This window comes from Cebidichthys violaceus, unplaced genomic scaffold (assembly GCF_023349555.1).
Source record: "Cebidichthys violaceus isolate CVI_PGR_0920_01 unplaced genomic scaffold, fCebVio1.0.p SCAF_142, whole genome shotgun sequence".
In the NCBI taxonomy this organism is placed as follows: Eukaryota; Metazoa; Chordata; class Actinopteri; order Perciformes; family Stichaeidae; genus Cebidichthys; species Cebidichthys violaceus.
This window is the reverse complement of record NW_027176310.1, coordinates 187,501-211,567: the sequence shown is the minus strand read 5'-3', so window position 1 is coordinate 211,567 and position 24,067 is coordinate 187,501. Positions and strand designations below refer to the sequence as shown.

Genomic DNA, 24,067 nt, shown 5'->3' with positions numbered 1-24,067 from the left:
AACGATCAGTTCAGTCTTGAATATTAACGTAATATCTGTTTCATCTTTTATAAAATGAACTAATAAGTTATAAATAACTTTATTTTTTATAATGAACAATGATTAAAATGTAGTGATAAACTTATAAAACATAAACAAACTCATATTTTACATAATCTGACGTCACATCCGGTAGCTTCACAACAGAGTGAGGTTCCGGTGAGGAAGCTAACCGACTAGCAGCGCAGATAAAGAACAACAAAGAGGTTCTTCTTCTTCTGTGAAACCAGCTCATCTTCAGACGAAGAAGAGACGCGACGCTCCGCCGCAGAGATGCCGGAAAGTGAGTCCGAGCTCCGGAAGTCTGCTAGCTAGCGCTCTGTTAGCACGCTAACACGTTAGCCTGCGTTAGCACCATGCTAGCCGATGTTTAGCTAAATAGATGAAAGTTAAGTTTAATAAGGACACAACAGATTAAAGTTAAACCATTAAAAAAGTGTCTTTATGTATTAACTAGTATAGACGCAGAGTCACCTTCTTCACGAGGCTCAGTTAGCTTAGCTTAGCTCTACCGTCCTCTGTTAGCATCACAACAAACAGACACATTAAAGCTGCAGGCTGTTCTGTGTGGAGTACTACATGTTTCATTGTACTACTACATGTTTCATTGTACTACTACATGTTACATTGTACTACTACATGTTTCATTGTACTACTACATGTTACATTGTACTACGACATGTTTCATTGTACTACTACATGTTTCATTGTACTACTACATGTTTCATTGTACTACGACATGTTACATTGTACTACTACATGTTTCATTGTACTACTACTACATATACTACTAGAGGTACATGTTGTACTTTTTACTCTGCTACACCTCAGAGGTACATGTTGTACTTTATACTGTACTACACCTCAGAGGTACATGTTGTACTTTATACTGTACTACACCTCAGAGGTACATATTGTACTTTATACTGTACTACACCTCAGAGGTACATGTTGTACTTTATACTGTACTACACCTCAGAGGTACATGTTGTACTTTATACTTTACTACACCTCAGAGGTACATGTTGTACTTTATACTGTACTACACCTCAGAGGTACATATTGTACTTTATACTGTACTACACCTCAGAGGTACATATTGTACTTTATACTGTACTACACCTCAGAGGTACATATTGTACTTTATACTGTACTACATCTCAGAGGTACATGTTGTACTTTATACTGTACTACCCCTCAGAGGTACATATTGTACTTTATACTTTACTACACCTCAGAGGTACATATTGTACTTTATACTGTACTACACCTCAGAGGTACATGTTGTACTTTATACTGTACTACATCTCAGAGGTACATGTTGTACTTTATACTGTACTACACCTCAGAGGTACATGTTGTACTTTATACTGTACTACACCTCAGAGGTACATGTTGTACTTTTTAATACTACTATGTAAATACTACTGTTCTCTGTGTACAGCTGAGAGCTACTCCAACCCTTTGGCCCCTGAGGGCCACGAGCTGGACGACCACAGAGCAGCCGCTCAGTGAGTATTAGTACACAGTTTGTGTGTTTCTGTGGTAGTATCATGGAAACATGGTCGACATGTTGTAGTCATTCTCTCATTAACTCTCCAGGTCCAAACTGACCAATGACGACTTCAGGAAGCTGCTGATGACGCCGAGGGCGACGCCCTCCTCGGCCCCGCCCTCTAAGTCCAGACACCATGAGTGAGTGATGATGATGATGATGATGATGATGATGATGATGATGTTGATGAAGGAAGTAACTGGCTCATTATTTTATCTCCCAGAATGCCGAGGGATTACAATGAGGATGAGGATCCTGCAGCGAGGAGGAGGAAGAAGAAAAGGTGATTATTGATGAAATAATAAGTGTTATTGATGAGATATTAAGAGCTCTGTTTAATCCCATCATGTTTCCATTGTCGTTATTTCTTCATTGCAGCTACTATGCTAAGCTACGTCAGCAGGAGATGGAGCGAGAGAGAGAGCTGGCTGAGAAGTACAGAGACCGAGCGAGAGAGAGACGAGACGGAGTCAACAAAGACTACGAGGAGACCGAGCTGATTAGCACCACCGCTAACTACAGAGCTGTAGGACCCACCGCTGAGGCGTGAGTAATGCTAATGCTAACAGAGCTAACAGTACAGCTAACTACAGAGCTGTAGGACCCACCGCTGAGGCGTGAGTAATGCTAATGCTAACCGAGCTAACAGTACAGCTAACTACAGAGCTGTAGGACCCACCGCTAAGGCGTGAGTAATGCTAATGCTAACCGAGCTAACAGTACAGCTAACTACAGAGCTGTAGGACCCACCGCTGAGGCGTGAGTAATGCTAATGCTAACCGAGCTAACAGTACAGCTAACTACAGAGCTGTAGGACCCACCGCTGAGGCGTGAGTAATGCTAATGCTAACAGAGCTAACAGTACAGCTAACTACAGAGCTGTAGGACCCACCGCTGAGGCGTGAGTAATGCTAATGCTAACAGAGCTAACAGTACAGCTAACTACAGAGCTGTAGGACCCACCGCTGAGGTGTGAGTAATGCTAATGCTAACAGAGCTGTGACATGCATGTATTTGTATATTTTTTGTGTTTCAGAGACAAGTCAGCAGCAGAGAAACGGCGTCAGCTGATCCAGGAGTCTAAGTTCTTGGGAGGTGACATGGAGCACACTCACTTGGTGAAAGGTCTGGACTTCGCTCTGCTGCAGAAGGTGAGTGTTCACACTTTATCCAACATGGTTATCTTTAAGGCTGCATGTAGCTACAGGGTTAGCATTAATGCTGCATGTAGCTACAGGGTTATACAAGGGCTAATACAGTGTGTGTGTGTGTGTGTGTGTGTGTGTGTGTGTGTGTGTGTGTGTGTGTGTGTGTGTGTGTTACAGGTCAGAGCTGAAATAACCAGTAAAGAGAGAGAAGAAGAAGACATGATGGAGAAAGTCCAGAAAGAGGCTAAGTATGAAACCAGATATATTAAAATGTTCTATTTGAGTCAATAACAAATCAACTTCACAGTAAAGTTAGTTTTCTATGAAAGAGGTGATGAATGTTACCTGTTACCTGTCTGTCTGACCTTTGACCTGTCTGTCTGACCTTTCAGGAAAGACGTGGAGCCAGAGGAGAAGATCGAGTTCAAGACTCGTCTCGGTGAGTCTGGTTTCATTCTGAAGTTATTGTGATGATGATGATCAAGTTAATATTTCCAGACTAAAGTCGCAATATTTAGGAAGAAGAAGTTCCGCTGATGTTTTCCTCAACATATATGAACTGTCTCAGGGAGGAACATCTACCGGGTGGTGTTCAGGACGGGTCAGGTGGAGAGGAACGAGCTCTTCCTGCCCGGCAGGATGGCGTACGTCGTCGACCTGGACGACGAGTTCACCGACACCGACATCCCGACAACTCTGATCCGCAGCAAAGCCGACTGTCCGAGCATGGAGGTACCGACGCTCACTCAAATTAATGCTACATGTAGCTCCAGGGTTAGCATCAATGCTACATGTAGCTACAGGGTCGCATTAATGCTGCATGTAGCTACAGGGTTAGCATTAATGCTGCATGTAACTACAGGGTTAGCATGAATGCTGCATGTAGCTACAGGGTCACATTAATGCTGCATGTAGCTACAGGGTCACATTAATGCTGCATGTAGCTACAGGGTCACATTAATGCTGCATGTAGCTACAGGGTTAGCATTAATGCTACATGTAGCTACAAGGTTAGCATTAATGCTGCATGTAGCTACAGGGTCACATTAATGCTGCGTGTAGCTACAGGGTCACATTAATGCTACATGTAGCTACAAGGTTAGCATTAATGCTGCATGTAATTACATCAGTGATCAATATAATGACATCATATCTCCGTGCCTCAGGCCCAGACGACTCTCACCACCAACGACATCGTGATCTCGAAGCTGACTCAGATCCTGTCGTACCTCAGACAGGGAACACGACACAAGAAGATCAAGAAGAAGGACAAAGGTAACTTTGTTTACACCTGTGTGAATAACAAGAGGAGAGGAAACACTGACGGATGAGGAGAGGAAACAGATATTTTGTACACTTTACTGTTCAGGCAGATTGTAGTTTCTGTAGTTTCTCAAAGAGGATTATTGTTTTTTCATGACTTAAAACTGTTAACAGTAGAAAGGTTGTTGGCTGTGTTTGTGTTTTAGGTAAACTGGATGATAAGAGGGCTCCTGAGGCTGATATAAGGTCAGTTCACAGCAACACATGTGACTCTTCTTCTGTGTTTCTGAGGAACACTCCATCACGCTGTGTCTCTGTTTGTGTTTCAGTATCTTTGAGGACATCGGGGACTACATCCCGTCCTCCACCTCGTCCTCCAAACCTCCCAAAGACAAAGACAGACACCGAGAGAGAGACAGAGAGAGGGAGAGGGAAAGAGAGAGGGAGAGAGAGAGGGAGAGGGAAAGAGAGAGAGAGGAAGACAGCAAGAACAGGAGACACAGTTACTTTGAGAAACCACGAGGAGACGAACACCAGGTCAGAAGAGTATTTAATATCATTCATATTTTCATAATTATTATTAAAACTAACGTCTTCTGTGTCTTTAGGTCCTGGAAGTGGATGAAGGTAAATCACTTCATTTATTTATTTTTAAAACCTCATCAGATGTTATTATTAAATCACAATCCCCAACACCAAACCTCACAACATACAGCCGCATAATGAATAAACTAATAACTCTACAACAAATGGTTCCTGATATTTTAACCTTATTCTGTTCTGAACAAGGACGCATCTGCACGTCGTCATTATGTAATCTTCTGTTTTAAAGCCTGAACATATAGTACCACCTGACATTACATCTATAAATATCTATGAACGTTATATTATATAACCTCTCTATACAACATACCTATGAACATTATATTATATAACCTCTATACAACATACCTATGAACATTATATTATATAACCTCTCTATACAACATACCTATGAACTTTATATTATATGACCTCTCTATACAACATACCTATGAACATTATATTATATAACCTCTATACAACATACCTATGAACATTATATTATATAACCTCTATACATCATACCTATGAACATTATATTATATAACCTCTCTATACAACATACCTGTGAACTTTATATTATATGACCTCTCTATACAACATACCTATGAACATTATATTATATGACCTCTCTATACAACATACCTATGAACATTATATTATATGACCTCTCTATACAACATACCTATGAACTTTATATTATATGACCTCTCTATACAACATACCTATGAACATTATATTATATAACCTCTATACAACATACCTATAAACATATTATATAACCTCTATACAACATACCTATGAACATTATATTATATAACCTCTATACAACATACCTATGAACATATTATATAACCTCTATACAACATACCTATAAACATTATATTATATAACCTCTATACAACATACCTATGAACATTATATTATATAACCTCTCTATACAACATACCTATGAACATTATATTATATAACCTCTATACAACATATCTATGATTATAATTATAACATAACTGTACAACACATTTATATAACATGTTTATAACAATATCTATAAACAATTATATAACAACTGTATAACATTTATATATCTATATAACAAAATCTGTAAACATTACATCTATACAACATACCTATGATTTTATTCATATAACCTCTCTATACAACATATAAACAATTATATAACATAACTGTGCAACACATTTATATAACATCTATACAACATCTATGAACATTATAATTATATAACTGTACAACACATTTATGTTTTATTTATATATATATATATATATATATATATATATATATATATATATATATATATATATATATATATTTAAGACTCTCATTCACTGGTTTCTTCATAAAACAAACGTTCAGCTTGTTTTCCAGCATCATCATGTGACATGTGATCAGACTGAAGACTTTAACATAAAACAAATTGACTAACGACATGCTCATTAACCCATTTATGTCTGTTTGTGTCCGACAGGTCCTGGATCAGTCAGAGATCAGATCAAGATCATCAATGAGAAGTTTGCAGGAGCAGCAGGCAGCCAGTGGCCGGGCCAGGAACCATATCCTTCTGTGTGTGTGTGTGTGTGTGTGTGTGTGTGTGTGTGTGTGTGTGTGTGTGTGTGTGTGTGTGTGTGTGTGTGTGTGTGTGTACACACCTTCCTGTTCCTGTGTATTATGTTTGAATGTCTCTGTAGGGACGGACTAACATTCAAAGTGTTGCTTCAGGTCTGAGTCTGACTCCTCCCACTGCATTATTAAATATATATATCTATATATATCTATATATACATCGATATATCAAGAGGCTGAGATGAAGCCACGCCCACTTCTATGTGATAAACGCCTCGACACCGCATCCAGAGGTCTGATTGGAGGATGTTAACTTTCTTTAATTAATGACAGGTGTGTGACAGTTCACAGGACAGGGGTACTGTGTGTAGTACTGCTGCAGTATTGGAGTATTGGTCCTTAACCAGTTTGAACTGGTTCTCAGAGGAGAGACGGTAAAGAACAACTGGGAGATTTCTTTGGAGGATCCAACTCGTATGCAGAGTGTTACCCTGCTACGTAAGATACACACACACATACTGGATGTACATAGAAATACTCAGTCATACATGTATAAGTACTTTAAACCTGTTTGTGTGTGTGTGTGTGTACAGGATGGACGACCTGGCTGTGGACAGTGATGAGGAGGTGGACTACAGTAAGATGGACCAGGTACCTTTTAAACATTTTAAAACCTCACCTAGTACTAGAGTATTAGTACTGCCTGTCAAACGATGGTGCCCATGTTGATGTTAACACTGCGTGTGTGTGTGTGTGTGTGTGTGTGTGTGTGTGTGTGTGTGTGTGTGTGTGTGTGTGTGTGTGTGTGTGTGTGTGTGTGTCTGATGGTTCAATGGTCCCCATGGCGGTGTTAAACCTGCTTGTTTGTGTGTTTCAGGGCAATAAGAAGGGTCCTCTGGGTCGGTGGGACTTTGACACTCAGGAGGAATATTCAGATTATATGAACAACAAGGAGGCGCTGCCAAAGTACGTCTTAGTTCCTGCTGTGTGATGATTATGAAGGTTGATGATGGATAGATGATGATGAAGATTGTCCCTGCAGGGCTGCCTTCCAGTACGGCATCAAGATGTCTGAGGGCAGAAAGACTCGGCGCTTCAAGGAGACCAATGAGAAGGCAGAACTGGACCGGCAGTGGAAGAAGATCAGTGCTGTGAGTTAATTTATTGATCATTATGACGTCATTGTTTACTACAATTTAATATATATATACCCCCATATATATATGCTGTGGTAATAACAATAAACAAATTAACTGTGTTTCAGATCATAGAAAAGAGGAAGAAGATGGAGGCTGATGGGTGAGTGTCAGTTAATGGGTAGTTACATTACATTGCAGTCATTTAGCAGACGCTTTTATCCAAAGCGACTTACAATTGAGTATCTATCTACACACCGTAGACACAGCTACGGGAGCAATATTGGGGTTAAGTGTCTTGCTCAAGGACACATTGACATGAGACTAGTAGAGCAGAAGCCGGGGATCGAACCGCCGACCCTCTGATTGAAAGGCGGCCCTGCTCTCCACTTAGCCACGGTCACCCCGTCTACTGCCTGTGAACGGTCTATAAACGGTCAGTTAACGGTGTTTAAATGTGTTTGTGTTTCAGGGTTGATGTGAAGAGGCCCAAATACTGAAGACTTCCTCGTTGTCCTACAGGATCAATAGTGATCCGTTATTGATTTGTGATGTGATTATTAGTTTTAGTTAAAAACCTTAAATGATCACCTTCTCTGGTTTTAGCTTCATTAAAACTTTACAAAGTGTGTCTGTTAGTACCCTGATATCTGATCTCATTATCTGATGTTATTGAATCATCATTAAACATCAATGAATCCGATCTCATTTTGTTTTCATGTTTGTCGTCTCTTCTGGTATTGAATGTGTATATATGTGTGTGTGTGTGTGTGTGTGTGTGTGTGTGTGTGTGTCTCTCTATCTGGCAGGAGCGCAATATAATTATTAATGTCAGTAAGATTATTAACAATTAATAACGGGGCACCCTGAGAACAGGGACCAATAACCAAACTATAAATTAAGTCTCAATTAATATTCACTCACAATGTCAACAGTCAAAGTACTATTACACATTCAGAGTGAACACTGAAGGTTTGATATCCAGCTGTTATAGTACACATGCACAAAGTAATCACAGAAAGCTGCTCTTTAAAGTATAACAGTTTATTAAGTTATAATAATAATGATCTAGTCAACTAATATCTAAAACTAACAAATACTATACAGTTATATGAGCTACGATCTAAAATCAACTGTGTGTGTGTGTGTGTGTGTGTGCGTGCGTGCGTGTAAAAGACAAGAAAAAAAAAAGATCAAAACAAGGCATATCCTGACCGCCGCAGTAAAATATGGAAACGTACTTTATTACACAGACAACCGACTGGTGAACTTAGATTTGGCTGCGGTTCTGGTCTATTACAACAGTAGTTTCTTCACAGCACTAACGGAACTCGGCGGTCCGTAAACACACACAATAATACGTTATAACAAAACAAGGTAATAAACACACTATGACCGAACTGCCCAGACACAAGCCTCTTACTGTGAGATGACTTCATAGTGGTCGAGGAACTTACAAGGGAATTTTTCTTCCTTACAACCGGCAAATGTCGACTTGATTGGAAAGAGAATTTGTGCTTCTCTTCCTTGAAGAAGGTGCGTCGGCCTCCTGCAGGTTTAAGTTGGCGGAGTTATGGACCCGCTTCTCCTCCGGGATCCAAAACTGTCCAGCGAAGTTAAGACTCTTAGGTAAAGCAACAACGTTGTTGATGGCACAGAGCTGGAGGTGACGCAGAGTTTAATAGTTTCAGGGATGGCAGGGCTGTCATATATATATATATATATATGTGTATATATATACATGTGTGTATATATGACGTATTTGAGACGAGTCATCTGGTGGAAACTGTTGTTGGGTTCATATTTTGATATTGTCTATATTTTCTAAAGTGGAACACATCAGTTTGTTTATCAGATCAACATCAGCTGATTAATTAAGAGGCGTGTTGGTTCTAATTAAAGCTGCTCTGTGTTTGTTCTAATTAGTGTTTGTTGATCTCGTTAAGGAGCTGCTGTCAGGAGTCGTTGAGCTCGTTAAGATGCAGCTCCTCGTTAACAGATCAAACTGTTTGTTGTTGATAGAAACACATTTAACACTTTGACATCTGGACTCCTTGATCTTCCAGATGAGTTAGTTATTCATTAGTTAATTATCTGGATGAATATGGAGATCTGCATGTTGCTGAAGATGCTAACAAGATGCTAACGAGACGTTAACGAGCGGCTAACGAAGCCTCAGAGCTCCGCCCACCAGCAGCTCAACAGGAAGTTGATTTTTCAACATCAAAGACAGAAAGTTTGACTGTTTTTGTTTTTGTCTTTAATTTGATGATTAAAACCTGAATGATTAATATTCAGCACAAAGAAAACAAAACACTTTTATTTTGAACTTCAAACTATTTAAAACAATAAAACTTCTGCTTCTGTTTAACCCTTTAAACGACATTTCAATGAAGAACAGTCGCCCAAATATTAATATTGATGTCATATATATATATATATATATATATATATATATATATTCTATAGATGTATGTGTGTGTATATATATATATATATATATATATATATATACTCATCTACATATATAAGTGTATATCTCACACAAACCTTCTGTGTCTGAATTCCTTTTGTTCTCTGATGAACTCTCTCTGATTGCTCCGTTGGTCACATTCATCACAGTGACGGGAAGAGCCGACCAATCAGATCTCACACACACACACTCACACGTAGGTACATTACATTACATTACATTACAGTCATTTATCAGACGCTTTTATCCAAAGCGACTTACAATAAGTGCATCAACATTGGTAATCAAAAGAACTACTAGTCACCAGAAGTCATAAGTACATTTCCTTTTCCAAACAAGCATCTAAGAGCCTGAAGCAGAGCATAACTCAGAGCCAAAGTACAGAAACAAGAGAAACAGTTAGTGCTATAAGTAATACGAATACAATAAGTGCAACAAGCTAGTATGAAAACAATAAGCGCTGAGTGGAAGGCTCAGGGTAGCACTTCCTGAAGAGGTGGGTCTTCAGCCTGATGAAAGATGGGCAGCGACTCTGCTGTCCTGACGTCAGTGGGAAGTTCATTCCACCACTGTGGGGCCAGGACAGAAAACAGACGTGACCGAGTCGATCGGCCGCCAGGACCTCTGAGCGATGGGGCCACCAATCGCCCCGAGGCAGCAGAGCGAAGTGGTCGGGCAGGGGTGTAAGGCTTGACCGTGGCCTGGAGATAGGAAGGAGCTGTTCCTTTCACTGCCTAGGTAAGTGTGTGTGTGTGATGGAGTGAAAACTAGGCTAAAACACAGCGGGTTAATGTCACGACACAATTCACAACTCCATCTATCTCACTCACACACACACACACACACACACACACACACACACACGGTTTGGACCAATCAGAGAGCAGAACTGACTCTATGAAGTACAAAGAACATTTTTAAAAAGTCAAAAGTTTGAAGATGATGATGAAGAGGAGGAGACGTGTCAGTATAGTAAATTAATGTTTTAAATATTTTAATGATCAACAACAAAAGTAAACAAACGTGATACCGATAAAGTTTTAATTATTGAAAGAGTCACATGACTTCAGACTGTGACCTCATCGGGACTCTAAAGGTTTCACCTTTAATTCTAAAATGTTTAATGAACACGTTCAGTATTTACATTTAAAAACAAACAACAACAACAATAAAACACTGTTATATTATAAAACCATAAATTAACCAGCTGCTGCCTCGTTAAGGACAGAAGCTCGTTAAGCATGATGCTGCCCGTCTGACCACGCCCACCTGTGATGTCACTGCTGAGGTCTTCAGACAGAAGCAACATTATTTACTCGTTAAGCTCGTTAAGGGTCAGAACTCGTTAAGTTCTGTTTCTTAATACAAAGAGAATCCCGATAAATGAACAGTAACAGTACTTCTACTACATTAAGTACTACTGCAGGTAGTACCAGTACTACGACTTGTATCACTTGTACCTACTAAACACAAGTTTTACAGCAGTAAAGAAACATTAAATACAAGTTCAGGTGTGGCTCCGCCTCTACAGGTGAGAACTGTCCAGGTCAGCAGGGGGGCGGGGCTAACGGGATAATAATAATGATAGTTAAAGGAGAAGTGGCTGATGGGATTTTGAGTTTTTAGTTCCTCTTTTGTTTTTTAGGCGTCTTTTGTCTGGTTTTCTTTTTCAGGAGGTCTCCTCCTCTTCATCGGTTCCTCCTCTTCCTCCTCTTCATCGGCTCCTCTTCTTCATCAGCTCCTCCTCCTCTTCCTCATCATGTGGTCTCAGGTCTCAGAAGACAGGTGAAGGTTTGATGAACGCTTGGTTTTCTGCAGTAAAACAGGAAGTTCATTTAAGTTTTATTTACATTATTTACATCTTCAGGTAACAACAGAGACTCTGATTATTCAGACCTCCTTAAACAAAATCCACATGTTTGTTTCTAATGAGAACTTTTCAGAATAAAAGTCTTTCAAGTGAAAATGAATCTGAATCTCGACAAAACATCAACACTTTGATGAATGAATCTTATTATGTGTTTGTGTCTGTGAGTGTGTGTGTGTCTGAGTGTGTGTGTGTGTTAGTGTGTGTCTGAGTGTGTGTGTCCGTGTGTGCGTGTGTGTGTGTGTGTGTGTGTGTGTGTGTGTATGTGTGTGTGTGTTCTGCTGTGTAGTTTGTGATTGTTTTCCTTGATTCTATTTCACAGTGGACAAACACAAACACAGACATTATTTAAAGTGACAGAAACTCTTCAGACGTTTCAGCTTCAGATTCATTGGATTGTTTCTTAAAAATCTAAATAACATGTGACTCATGGACTTTACATGATGATCGAATTATCCACTAATTTATTTTCTTTCCGCTGCGGCTGTTTATTATCTTTACATTTGTTGTAACGGTATAATTCTGTTATATTCTGTTCCTATATTTTTATTATCAGCATCAAATCCTTAATATTTGAACTCAAACCAACAAGTTAGTTTGTCTCTGAATACTGTCTGACTTCCTGTTTGACTTCCTGTCTGACTTCTTGTCTGACTTCCTGTTTGACATCCTGTTTGACATCCTGTTTGATGTTCTGTCTGACTTCCTGTGTGACTTCCTGTCTGACTTCTTGTCTGACTTTCTGTTTGACTTCCTGTCTGAATTCCTGTTTGACATCCTTTTTGTCATCCTGTTTGACTTCCTGTTGGACTTCCTGTCTGACTTTCTGTCTGACTTCCTGTCTGACTTCCCATCTGACATCCTGTTTGACTTCCCATTTGACTTCCCGATTGACTTCCCGTCTGACTTCCCGTCTGACTTCCCATCTGACTTCTTGTCTGACTTCCTGTTTGACATCCTGTCTGACTTCCCGTCTGACATCCTGTTTGACTTCCCGTTTGTCTTCCCGTCTGACTTTCTGTCTGACTTCCTGTTTGACTTCCCGTCTGACTTCCGGTCTGACTTCCTGTCTGACTACCCGTCTGACTTTCTGTCTGACTTCCTGTTTGACTTTCTGTCTGACTTCCTGTTTGATTTCCTGTTTGACTTCCCGTTTGAGTTCCTTGTTATTTCTTTATATGAGATGTAGACTCTGTTTCCCCCTTCACCCTGAAGCATTGTGCTGAGCAGCTGTCTCTGGAGTTTACAGACATCTTCAACACCTCCCTGGAGGTATGCCACGTACCAGCCTGCTTCAAGTCCTCCAACATCATCCCCGTCCCCAAAAAATCAAGGATCACAGGACTCAATGACTACAGGCCCGTCACCTGTAGACCTCTGTGGTCATGAAGTCTTTTGAGCGCCTTGTCCTGTCCCACCTAAAAACCCTCACCGACCCACTCCTGGACCCCCTGCAGTTCACCTGCAGAGCCAACAGGTCTGTAGATGATGCAGTCAACATGGCTCTTCACTTCATCCTCCAGCATCTGGACTCCCCAGGAACCTACACCAGGATCCTGTTTGTGGACTTCAGCTCTGCTTTCAACACCATCATCCCATCTCTGCTGCATGACAAACTCTCCCAGCTACACGGGCCCGACTAGACCTGCAAGTGGATCACAGATTTCCTGTCTGACAGGAAGCAGCACATGAAGCTGGGAAAGCACATCTCAGCCTCCCGGACCATCAGCACCGGTTCCCCCCAAAGCTACGTTCTTTCCCCTCTGATCTTCTCCCTGTACAACAACAGCTGCACCTCCAGTCACCAGTCCGTCAAGCTCCTGAAGTTCAAGGATGACACCACCCTCATTGGACTCATCTCTGGTGGGGATGAGTCTGCCTACAGGTGGGAGACTGACCATCTGGTGACCTGGTGCAGTCTGAACCACCGTTCAGACTGCACCAGTCTCACCACGCTCTAAGGACAGTGGAGATGGTTGTGGATTTCAGGAAGAATGTAGCCATACCTGCTCCAATCACCCTGTGTGACTCCCTCTATCACTGTGTGTGACTCCCCCCGTCAACGCTGTGGAGTCCTTCCTCTTCCTGGGCTCCATCATAACCCAGGACCTGAAGTGGGAGCTTAAAATCAGCTCCAACACCAAGAAGGCTCAGCAGAGGATGTACTTCCTGAGGCAGCTGAAGAAGTTCAACCTGCCAAAGCCAATGATGGTGCACTTCTTCACAGCCATCGTTGAGTCCATCCTCTGCTCCTTCATCACGGTCTGGTACACTGCAGCCACTGCCAAGGACAAGGGCAGACTGCAGCGCATCATCCGCTCTGTGAGGGTGATCGGCTGCAATCTGCCGTCCCTCCAGGACTTGTTCGCCTCAAGGACCCTGAAGAGAGCAAGAAGGATTGTAGCCGACCCCTCTCACCCTGGACATGAACTGGTGTCCCTACCATCTGGCAGGAGGCTGAAGTCCATCAGGACCAAGACCTCCATCAGGACCAAGACCTCACGACACACAAACAGTTTCTTCCCGTCGTCAGTCAGGCTCATCAACAAAGCCCGGGACCTCCACTGACTCTGCCAACCCCAGGACAGTTTTCTTTATTTAGACACACTCGACACTTTTAACATTTCACTTGTTTACAGTCCTGTTATCCGTTTGTTGTATTGTATTTGTTATATTCTATTGTAAATTGTGATATGTTTCTATTTCTATTTGTTGCACTGTCTTGATTGTTGTTGATTGTTTGATGTTATTGTTTGTTTATTGTTTAATGTTATCCACCTTCGGCCATGACAAATTCCTTGCAGGTGAAAACTTTCTTGGCAATAAATGGTTCTGCTTCTGATTCTGATTTTTACCTTGAGCTGAAGAGTTTTCCTGCTGTTTGTTCTCCAGTTCTCTCTCAGGAATCACTGCATCTCAAACAGAAACACGTTGTTAGCACTATGCTGATGTAGCTTAGCACTGTGCTAATGTAGCTTAGCATTCACCTGTGAGCGCTCTCTCCACCTGCTCTCTCCTCCTCGACTCAATGTCTAGCGCCTCCTGCAGCTTCCTCTTCGCCTTCTTCTCCTTCTTCAGCCTCCTCTGGATCGACACTGACAACGACAGACCATAATGATAAGACAACAGACCATAGTGATAAGACAACAGACCATAATAACAAGACAACAGACCATAATAATGAATCAACAGACCATAATAATAAGACAACAGACCATAATAATAAGTCAACAGACCATAATAATAAGACAACAGGCCAAAAATAATAAGTCAACAGACCATAATAATAAGACAACAGACCATAATAAGTCAACAGACCATAATAATAAGACAACAGACCATAATAATAAGACAACAGGCCAAAATAATAACACAACAGAGCATCATTTTATAAGACAACAGTCCATAATAATAAGACAACAGACCATAACAATGAGTCAATGGACTATAATAATGTAGTAGTGACCTGTCTCACCTCTGGTCCAGTGTCCTGTCTCACCTCTGCTCTAGTGACTTGTCTCACCTCTGCTCTAGTGACCTGTCTCACCTCTTGTCTGTAGCTCGGAGGTCAGCTGTCTCTGGAGTATTTGTCGCGCGTCTCTCTCTCTCTCCAGTTCCACTTTTAAAGCTTTCCTCTCCAGCTGGTTGTGTTTGTCCTGAGAACGAACGCGTTCCACCGCCATCTTTATGAGACCCTGAGGACACAAAGACGTCTACATTGTCATCTCAATGATGCTGTCCGTATGTTATTGTCTCTACATTGTCGTCTCAATGATGCAGTCCGTATGTTATCGTCTCTACATTGTCGTCTCCATGATGCTGTCTGTGCATTATTGTCTCTACATTGTCGTCTCCCTGATACTGTCAGTACGTTATTGTCTCTACATTGTCGTCTCTCTGATACTGTCAGTGTGTTATTGTCTCTACATTGTCGTCTCCCTGATACTGTCAGTACGTTATTGTCTCTACATTGTCGTCTCTCTGATACTGTCAGTGTGTTATTGTCTCTACATTGTCGTCTCCCTGATACTGTCTGTACGTTATTGTCTCTACATTGTCGTCTACGTAATACTGTCTGTACATTATTGTCTCTACATTGTCGTCTACGTGATATTGTCAGTATGTTATCGTCTCTACACTGTCGTCTCCCTGATATTGTCAGTATGTTATTGTCTCTACATTGTCGTCTCCCTGATACTGTCAGTACTTTATTGTCTCTACATTGTCGTCTCCCTGATACTGTCAGTACGTTCTTGTCTCTACATTGTCGTCTCCCTGATACTGTCTGTACGTTATTGTCTCTACATTGTCGTCTACGTGATACTGTCAGCATGTTATTGTCTCTACATTGACGTCTACGTGATATTGTCAGTATGTTATCGTCTCTACACTGTCGTCTCCCTGATACTGTCAGTATGTTATTGTCTCTACATTGTCGTCTCCCTGATACTGTCAGTACGTTATTGTCTCTACATTGTCGTCTCCCTGATACTGTCAGTATGTTATTGTCGCTACATTGTCGTCTCCCTGATACTGTCAGTACGTTATTGTCTCTACATTGTCGTCTCCCTGATACTGTCAGTATGTTATTGTCACTACATTGTTGTCTCCCTGATACTGTCTGTACGTTATTGTCTCTACATTGTCATCTACATGATACTGTCAGCATGTTATTGTCTCCACATTGTCATCTTCCTGATACTGTCTGTACATTATTGTCTCTACATTGTCGTCTACGTAATACTGTCTGTACGTTATTGTCTCTACATTGTCGTCTACGTGATACTGTCAGTATGTTATTGTCTCTACATTGTCGTCTACGTGATATTGTCAGTATGTTATCGTCTCTACACTGTCGTCTCCCTGATATTGTCAGTATGTTATTGTCTCTACATTGTCGTCTCCCTGATACTGTCAGTACTTTATTGTCTCTACATTGTCGTCTCCCTGATACTGTCAGTACGTTATTGTCTCTACATTGTCGTCTCCCTGATACTGTCAGTGTGTTACTGTCTCTACATTGTCGTCTCCCTGATACTGTCTGTACATTATTGTCTCTACATTGTCGTCTACGTGATACTGTCAGTATGTTATTGTCTCTACATTGTCATCTCCCTGATACTGTCTGTACGTTATTGTCTCTACATTGTCGTCTCCCTGATACTGTCAGTACTTTATTGTCTCTACATTGTCATCTCCCTGATACTGTCAGCATGTTATTGTCTCCACATTGTCATCTCCCTGATACTGTCTTTACGTTATTGTCTCTACATTGTCGTCTACGTAATACTGTCTGTACGTTATTGTCTCTACATTGACGTCTACGTGATATTGTCAGTATGTTATCGTCTCTACACTGTCGTCTCCCTGATATTGTCAGTATGTTATTGTCTCTACATTGTCGTCTCCCTGATACTGTCAGTACGTTATTGTCTCTACATTGTCGTCTCCCTGATACTGTCAGTATGTTATTGTCGCTACATTGTCGTCTCCCTGATACTGTCAGTACGTTATTGTCTCTACATTGTCGTCTCCCTGATACTGTCAGTATGTTATTGTCGCTACATTGTCGTCTCCCTGATACTGTCTGTACGTTATTGTCTCTACATTGTCATCTACATGATACTGTCAGCATGTTATTGTCTCCACATTGTCATCTTCCTGATACTGTCTGTACATTATTGTCTCTACATTGTCGTCTACGTAATACTGTCTGTACGTTATTGTCTCTACATTGTCGTCTACGTGATAATGTCAGTATGTTATTGTCTCTACATTGTCGTCTACGTGATATTGTCAGTATGTTATCGTCTCTACACTGTCGTCTCCCTGATATTGTCAGTATGTTATTGTCTCTACATTGTCATCTCCCTGATACTGTCAGTACTTTATTGTCTCTACATTGTCGTCTCCCTGATACTGTCAGTACGTTATTGTCTCTACATTGTCGTCTCCCTGATACTGTCAGTGTGTTATTGTCTCTACATTGTCGTCTCCCTGATACTGTCTGTACGTTATTGTCTCTACATTGTCGTCTACGTGATACTGTCAGCATGTTATTGTCTCCACATTGTCATCTCCCTGATACTGTCTGTACGTTATTGTCTCTACATTGTCGTCTACGTAATACTGTCTGTACATTATTGTCTCTACATTGTTGTCTACGTGATATTGTCAGTATGTTATTGTCTCTACATTGTCATCTCCCTGATACTGTCTGTACGTTATTGTCTCTACATTGTCGTCTCCCTGATACTGTCAGTACTTTATTGTCTCTACATTGACGTCTACGTGATATTGTCAGTATGTTATCGTCTCTACACTGTCGTCTCCCTGATATTGTCAGTATGTTATTGTCTCTACATTGTCGTCTCCCTGATACTGTCAGTACGTTATTGTCTCTACATTGTCGTCTCCCTGATACTGTCAGTATGTTATTGTCGCTACATTGTCGTCTCCCTGATACTGTCAGTACTTTATTGTCTCTACATTGTCATCTCCCTGATACTGTCAGTATGTTATTGTTGCTATATTGTCGTCTCCCTGATACTGTCTGTACGTTATTGTCTCTACATTGTCATCTACATGATACTGTCAGCATGTTATTGTCTCCACAGTGTCATCTTCCTGATACTGTCTGTACGTTATTGTCTCTACATTGTCGTCTACGTAATACTGTCTGTACGTTATTGTCTCTACATTGTCGTCTACGTGATACTGTCAGTATGTTATTGTCTCTACATTGTCGTCTACGTGATATTGTCAATATGTTATCGTCTCTACACTGTCGTCTCCCTGATATTGTCAGTATGTTATTGTCTCTACATTGTCGTCTCCCTGATACTGTCAGTACTTTATTGTCTCTACATTGTCGTCTACGTGATACTGTCAGCATGTTATTGTCTCCACATTGTCATCTCCCTGATACTGTCTGTACGTTATTGTCTCTACATTGTCGTCTACGTAATACTGTCTGTACGTTATTGTCTCTACATTGACGCCTACGTGATATTGTCATTATGTTATCGTCTCTACACTGTCGTCTCCCTGATATTGTCAGTATGTTATTGTCTCTACATTGTCGTCTCCCTGATACTGTCAGTATGTTATTGTTGCTATATTGTCGTCTCCCTGATACTGTCTGTACGTTATTGTCTCTACATTGTCATCTACATGATACTGTCAGCATGTTATTGTCTCCACAGTGTCATCTTCCTGATACTGTCTGTACGTTATTGTCTCTACATTGTCGTCTACGTAATACTGTCTGTACGTTATTGTCTCTACATTGTCGTCTACGTGATACTGTCAGTATGTTATTGTCTCTACATTGTCGTCTACGTGATATTGTCAATATGTTATCGTCTCTACACTGTCGTCTCCCTGATATTGTCAGTATGTTATTGTCTCTACATTGTCGTCTCCCTGATACTGTCAGTACTTTATTGTCTCTACATTGTCGTCTACGTGATACTGTCAGCATGTTATTGTCTCCACATTGTCATCTCCCTGATACTGTCTGTACGTTATTGTCTCTACATTGACGCCTACGTGATATTGTCATTATGTTATCGTCTCTACACTGTCGTCTCCCTGATATTGTCAGTATGTTATTGTCTCTACATTGTCGTCTCCCTGATACTGTCAGTACGTTATTGTCTCTACATTGTCGTCTCCCTGATACTGTCAGTATGTTATTGTCGCTACATTGTCGTCTCCCTGATACTGTCAGTACGTTATTGTCTCTACATTGTCGTCTCCCTGATACTGTCAGTATGTTATTGTCGCTACATTGTCGTCTCCCTGATACTGTCTGTACGTTATTGTCTCTACATTGTCATCTACATGATACTGTCAGCATGTTATTGTCTCCACATTGTCATCTTCCTGATACTGTCTGTACGTTATTGTCTCTACATTGTCGTCTACGTAATACTGTCTGTACGTTATTGTCTCTACATTGTCGTCTACGTGATACTGTCAGTATGTTATTGTCTCTACATTGTCGTCTACGTGATATTGTCAGTATGTTATCGTCTCTACATTGTCGTCTCCCTGATACTGTCAGTACTTTATTGTCTGTACATTGTCGTTTATGTGATACTGTCAGTACGTTATTGGCTCTACATTGTCGTCTACATGATACTGTCAGTATGTTATTGTCTCTACATTGTCGTCTACATGATACTGTCTCTACAGTGTTGTCGCTACATTGTTGTCCATGTGATACTGTCAGTACATTATTGTCTCTACATTGACGTCTCCATGATACTGTCAGCACGTTATCATTACAGTCATTTAGCAGACGCTTTTATCCAAAGCGACTTACAATAAGTGCATCAACATTGGTAATCAAAAGAACTACTAGTCACCAGAAGTCATAAGTACATTTCCTTTTCCAAACAAGCATCTAAGAGCCTGAAGCAGAGCATAACTCAGAGCCAAAGTACAGAAACAAGAGAAACAGTTAGTGCTATAAGTAATACGAATACAATAAGTGCAACAAGCTAGTATGAAAACAATAAGTGCAACAAGCTAGTATGAAAACAATAAGCGCTAAGTGGAAGGCTCAGGGTAGCACTTCCTGAAGCGGTGGGTTTTCAGCCTGCGCTGAAAGATGGGCAGCGACTCCGCTGTCCTGACGTCAGTGGGAAGTTCATTCCACAACTGTGGGGCCAGGACAGAAAACAGCCGTGACCGGGTCGATCGGCCGCCAGGACCTCTGAGCGACGGGGCGACCGATCGCCCCGAGGCAGCAGAGAGAAGTGGTCAGGCGGGGGTGTGGGTCTTGACCATGGCCTGGAGATAGGAAGGAGCTGTTCCTTTCACTGCCCTGTAGGCTAGCACCAGAGTCTTAAACTGGATGCGAGCTCTTACAGGTAGCCAGTGTAGAGAACGGAGAAAGGAAGTTGTGTGAGGTTGTGTTGTGTTATCGTCTTTAATCATTATCTCTTCATTGTTTCAAGTAACTGTGTTACCTGTATGTTGGTCAGCAGCGTCTCCATTGAAGACAAACCCTCAGCCAACAGGAGCGGAGCGAAGGCGGGGTTTGCGTGGTTGAATGACAGCGGCTGAGAGGGGAGCGTCAGCTTCTCATAGGTCGGTTTGCGGAGGGGGAGGGGCATCAGGCTGTCAGCTCCAGGTACAAAGAAAGTTAAGACAGAAATGTGTAAAAAACAATAGACCTGTTTTCTGGTTGTTGATGTGTTTTTTTTTTCAGCCACTAAACAAACAACCTCTTGAATATTTAAAGACGTTTTCTAAAAGGTGGAGAAAAGCGTCCTGTTTGTATTATTCATGATTCTTTGATTCTTTGTTCTTTGTGTGTGTGTGCTTTTATAAGTCTATCTCTGTGAGGACATCTGGGAATGTAACACATAGTATTTGCGCGTTTCTATTATTTACAGTTGTGGTCAAAAGTTTACATACACTTGTAAAGAACATAATGTCATGGCTCTCTTGAGTTTCCAGTTATTTCTACAACTCTGATTTTTCTCTGATAGAGTGATTGGAACAGATACTTCTTTGTCACAAAAAACATTCATGAAGTTTGGTTCTTTCATGACTTTATTATGGGTTAACAGAAAAAGTGACAAAATCTGCTGGGTCAAAAATATACATACAGCAACATGAATTAGCAATTTTGGTGACTTAGAAAGTTGTGTCAATGAAATGAGCTTCATAGCATGGCCTCTTAACTTCTTGTGAGTGATTATGAGTGACTACAGCCGGTGACTTCTCTGAGGCCATTTAAATAGGGCTCATTGGATACAAACGCCCACAAACGCTACAATGGGAAAGTCAAAGGAGCTCAGCATGGATCTGAAAAAGCGAATCATTGACTTGAACAAGTCAGGAAAGTCACTTGGAGCCATTTCAAAGCAGCTGCAGGTCCCAAGAGCAACAGTGCAAACAATTGTTTGTAAGTATAAAGTGCATGGCACTGTTTTGTCACTGCCACGATCAGGAAGAAAACGCAAGCTATCACCTGCTGCTGAGAGAAAATTGGTCAGGAGGGTGAAGAGTCAACCGAGAACCACCAAAAAGCAGATCTGCCAAGAATTAAAAGCTGCTGGAACACAGGTGTCAGTGTCCACAGTCAAGCGTGTTTTGCATCTCCATGGACTGAGAGGCTGCCGTGCAAGAAGGAAGCCCTTGCTCCAAAAGCGGCACCTTAAGGCTCCACTGAAGTTTGCTGCTGATCACGTGGACAAAGATAAGACCTTCTGGAGGAAAGTTCTGTGGTCAGACGAAACAAAAATCGAGCTGTTTGGCCACAATGCCCAGCAATATGTTTGGAGGAGAAAAGGTGAGGCCTTTAACCCCAAGAACACCATGCCTACCGTCAAGCACGGTGGTGGTAGTATTATGCTGTGGGGCTGTTTTGCTGCCAATGGAACTGGTGCTTTACAGAGAGTAAATGGGATAATGAAGAAGGAGGATTACCTTCAAATTCTTCAAGATAACCTAAAATCATCAGCCCGAAGGTTGGGTCTTGGGCGCAGTTGGGTGTTCCAACAGGACAATGACCCCAAACGCACATCAAAAGTGGTAATGGAATGGCTAAATCAGGCTAGAATTAGGGTTTTAGAATGGCCTTCCCAAAGTCCTGACTTAAATCCCATTGAGAACATGTGGACAATGCTGAAGAAACAAGTCCATGTCAGAAAGCCATCAAATTTAACTGGACTGCACCAATTCTGTCAAGAGGAGTGGTCAAAGATTCAACGAGAAGCTTGACAGAAGCTTGTGGATGGCTACCAAAAGCGCCTAATTGAAGTGAAAATGGCCAAGGGACATGTAACCAAATATTAGCACTGCTGTATGTATATTTTTGACCCAGCAGATTTGATCACTTTTTCTGTTAACCCATAATAAAGTCATGAAAGAACCAAACTTCATGAATGTTTTTTGTGACAAAGAAGTATCTGTTCCAATCACTCTATCAGAGAAAAATCAGAGTTGTAGAAATAACGGGGAAACTCAAGAGAGCCATGACATTATGTTCTTTACAAGTGTATGTAAACTTTTGACCACAACTGTATGTGTCTGTTGTTTCTCTCCTGTTTGTCCCAAAAGTGACACAAATAATATTTCTTTACTCGTATGTGTAAGAAACCACATGGAATCAGATACAGGTCAGATGTAAATCAATTGAACAATTAAAAAGTGTTTATTGCTGAAAGATGATCTAACTAAATATATTTATTACAAGTTCAGATTTTTATCAAACTGATGTTTTCAGATCACAGGTTTCTAGTAAAGTGGAGTGTCGGTCTGATTAAAAACCTAAATGAAGGATGATGTTGTGTTTCCTCGCTGTGACATCACTTCTCGAGCCTCCAATCAGAGATAAGATGACTTACCCGTTTCTTTCAACACCTTTCTAAAGTTGATCTCTTCGTCTGTGGAGTTCATCACAACACAAAGTCACTGATGCACCTGAAGGCAGCAGCTCGGTTGGTGCATTATATTAAAAATATCATTAAAATGATTTTAATCTGCAGGACTGACCTAACTCCGGAGAGTCTGCTGGAGGAGGAGGTGATGAAGAGGAGGATGAAGAGGCTCTGGAAGGTGATCGGCTGGTTGGTTCTTGGAGATCGTCACTGGGGGAGGGGCAAGGGGAGGGGCTTCCTGGAGAAGACTCCTGAACACGGAGGAGAGAGGATTAGCATTAGCACCGTTAGCATGTGTGTGGTTAGCAGTTACGATAGCAGCTTTACCAGCAGGACTCAATAGCAAAAGGTATTAGCACTGTTAGCATTAGCCCTGTTATCAATCTCATTATTAGCAATGGCGCTTTTAGCATTAGCACTAGCGGTGTTAGCTTGCGGTCACCTTGCTCTCTTCTAGTTGAACATGTGACACGACGGCCATATTTGCCAAACCGCTAAGCTGACTCATCTGGTTCATCGCCATGGCAACGCTGGCAGGGGGCAGGCCCATGGGTAGGAGGGGGTGTGGCATGACCATAAAAGGAAAGTCTGACAGACCTGAGGAGGCGGAGCCAGAGAAACAGAAAGAATGCCACGATGCTCGACTAACAACGATAAAGCTGTTGAGTTGTCCAATCAGAGGAGAGACGTGACTCACGGTTGGCCAATAGGGCGCTGTGATGCTGCAGAGAGGAACCAGGAGGAGGAGCTACAGCTGAGGAGGAGGAGGGAGGAGAGAGGAGACGCTGCTCCTTCTCCCAGGATCCTTCACTGCCTCCTACGGGGGAGGGGGACAAGGACATGAGACAAGGAGATGAAACGAGGACATGAGACAAGGACATGAGACGAGAATATAAGACGAGGACATGAGATGAGGTCAGGAGACATGGACAGGAGACGAGCACGTGAGACGAGGAGACGAGGACGTGAGGGGAGGACGTGAGACGAGGAGATGAGACGAGGACATGAGACGAGGACACAC

At 41.5% G+C, this 24,067-nt stretch overlaps 2 protein-coding genes across 2 annotated transcripts in view; one reads left to right on the top strand and one right to left on the bottom strand.

The window, feature by feature from the left end:
- The first annotated feature begins 174 nt into the window (after positions 1-174).
- On the top strand, positions 175-8,010 carry ik (IK cytokine). Its single transcript, XM_068709320.1, has 20 exons — positions 175-322; positions 1,484-1,550; positions 1,642-1,734; positions 1,818-1,877; positions 1,973-2,140; positions 2,631-2,745; positions 2,920-2,990; positions 3,135-3,181; positions 3,311-3,474; positions 3,909-4,017; positions 4,212-4,251; positions 4,335-4,542; positions 4,614-4,632; positions 6,077-6,161; positions 6,586-6,669; positions 6,765-6,822; positions 7,049-7,137; positions 7,214-7,322; positions 7,436-7,470; positions 7,780-8,010. Exons 1-20 carry the CDS (start codon positions 313-315, stop codon positions 7,805-7,807), a joined length of 1,659 nt encoding a protein of 552 aa, XP_068565421.1. The 5' UTR covers positions 175-312; the 3' UTR covers positions 7,808-8,010.
- A 2,859-nt stretch (positions 8,011-10,869) lies between these two features.
- dacha (dachshund a) overlaps positions 10,870-24,067 on the bottom strand; it is a 20,810-nt gene continuing 7,612 nt past the window's right edge. Inside the window, exons 4-12 of the mRNA XM_068709303.1 lie at positions 23,744-23,863; positions 23,489-23,643; positions 23,162-23,297; positions 23,014-23,052; positions 20,626-20,783; positions 15,195-15,342; positions 14,635-14,742; positions 14,503-14,556; positions 10,870-11,592 (exon numbers count right to left, since the gene is read on the bottom strand). Coding sequence (XP_068565404.1) covers positions 11,555-11,592; positions 14,503-14,556; positions 14,635-14,742; positions 15,195-15,342; positions 20,626-20,783; positions 23,014-23,052; positions 23,162-23,297; positions 23,489-23,643; positions 23,744-23,863 — 956 coding nt within the window. The 3' untranslated portion in view covers positions 10,870-11,554. The remainder of the gene's footprint in view (positions 11,593-14,502; positions 14,557-14,634; positions 14,743-15,194; positions 15,343-20,625; positions 20,784-23,013; positions 23,053-23,161; positions 23,298-23,488; positions 23,644-23,743; positions 23,864-24,067) is intronic.

What these genes read in the sequence shown, in the direction of transcription:
- ik (XM_068709320.1), top strand. An exon ending in GACCACAGAGCAGCCGCTCA is followed by an intron (nt 1,551 to 1,641) that starts GTGAGTATTAGT and finishes TTAACTCTCCAG; the next exon opens with GTCCAAACTGACCAATGACG. An exon ending in TCTAAGTCCAGACACCATGA is followed by an intron (nt 1,735 to 1,817) that starts GTGAGTGATGAT and finishes TTTATCTCCCAG; the next exon opens with AATGCCGAGGGATTACAATG.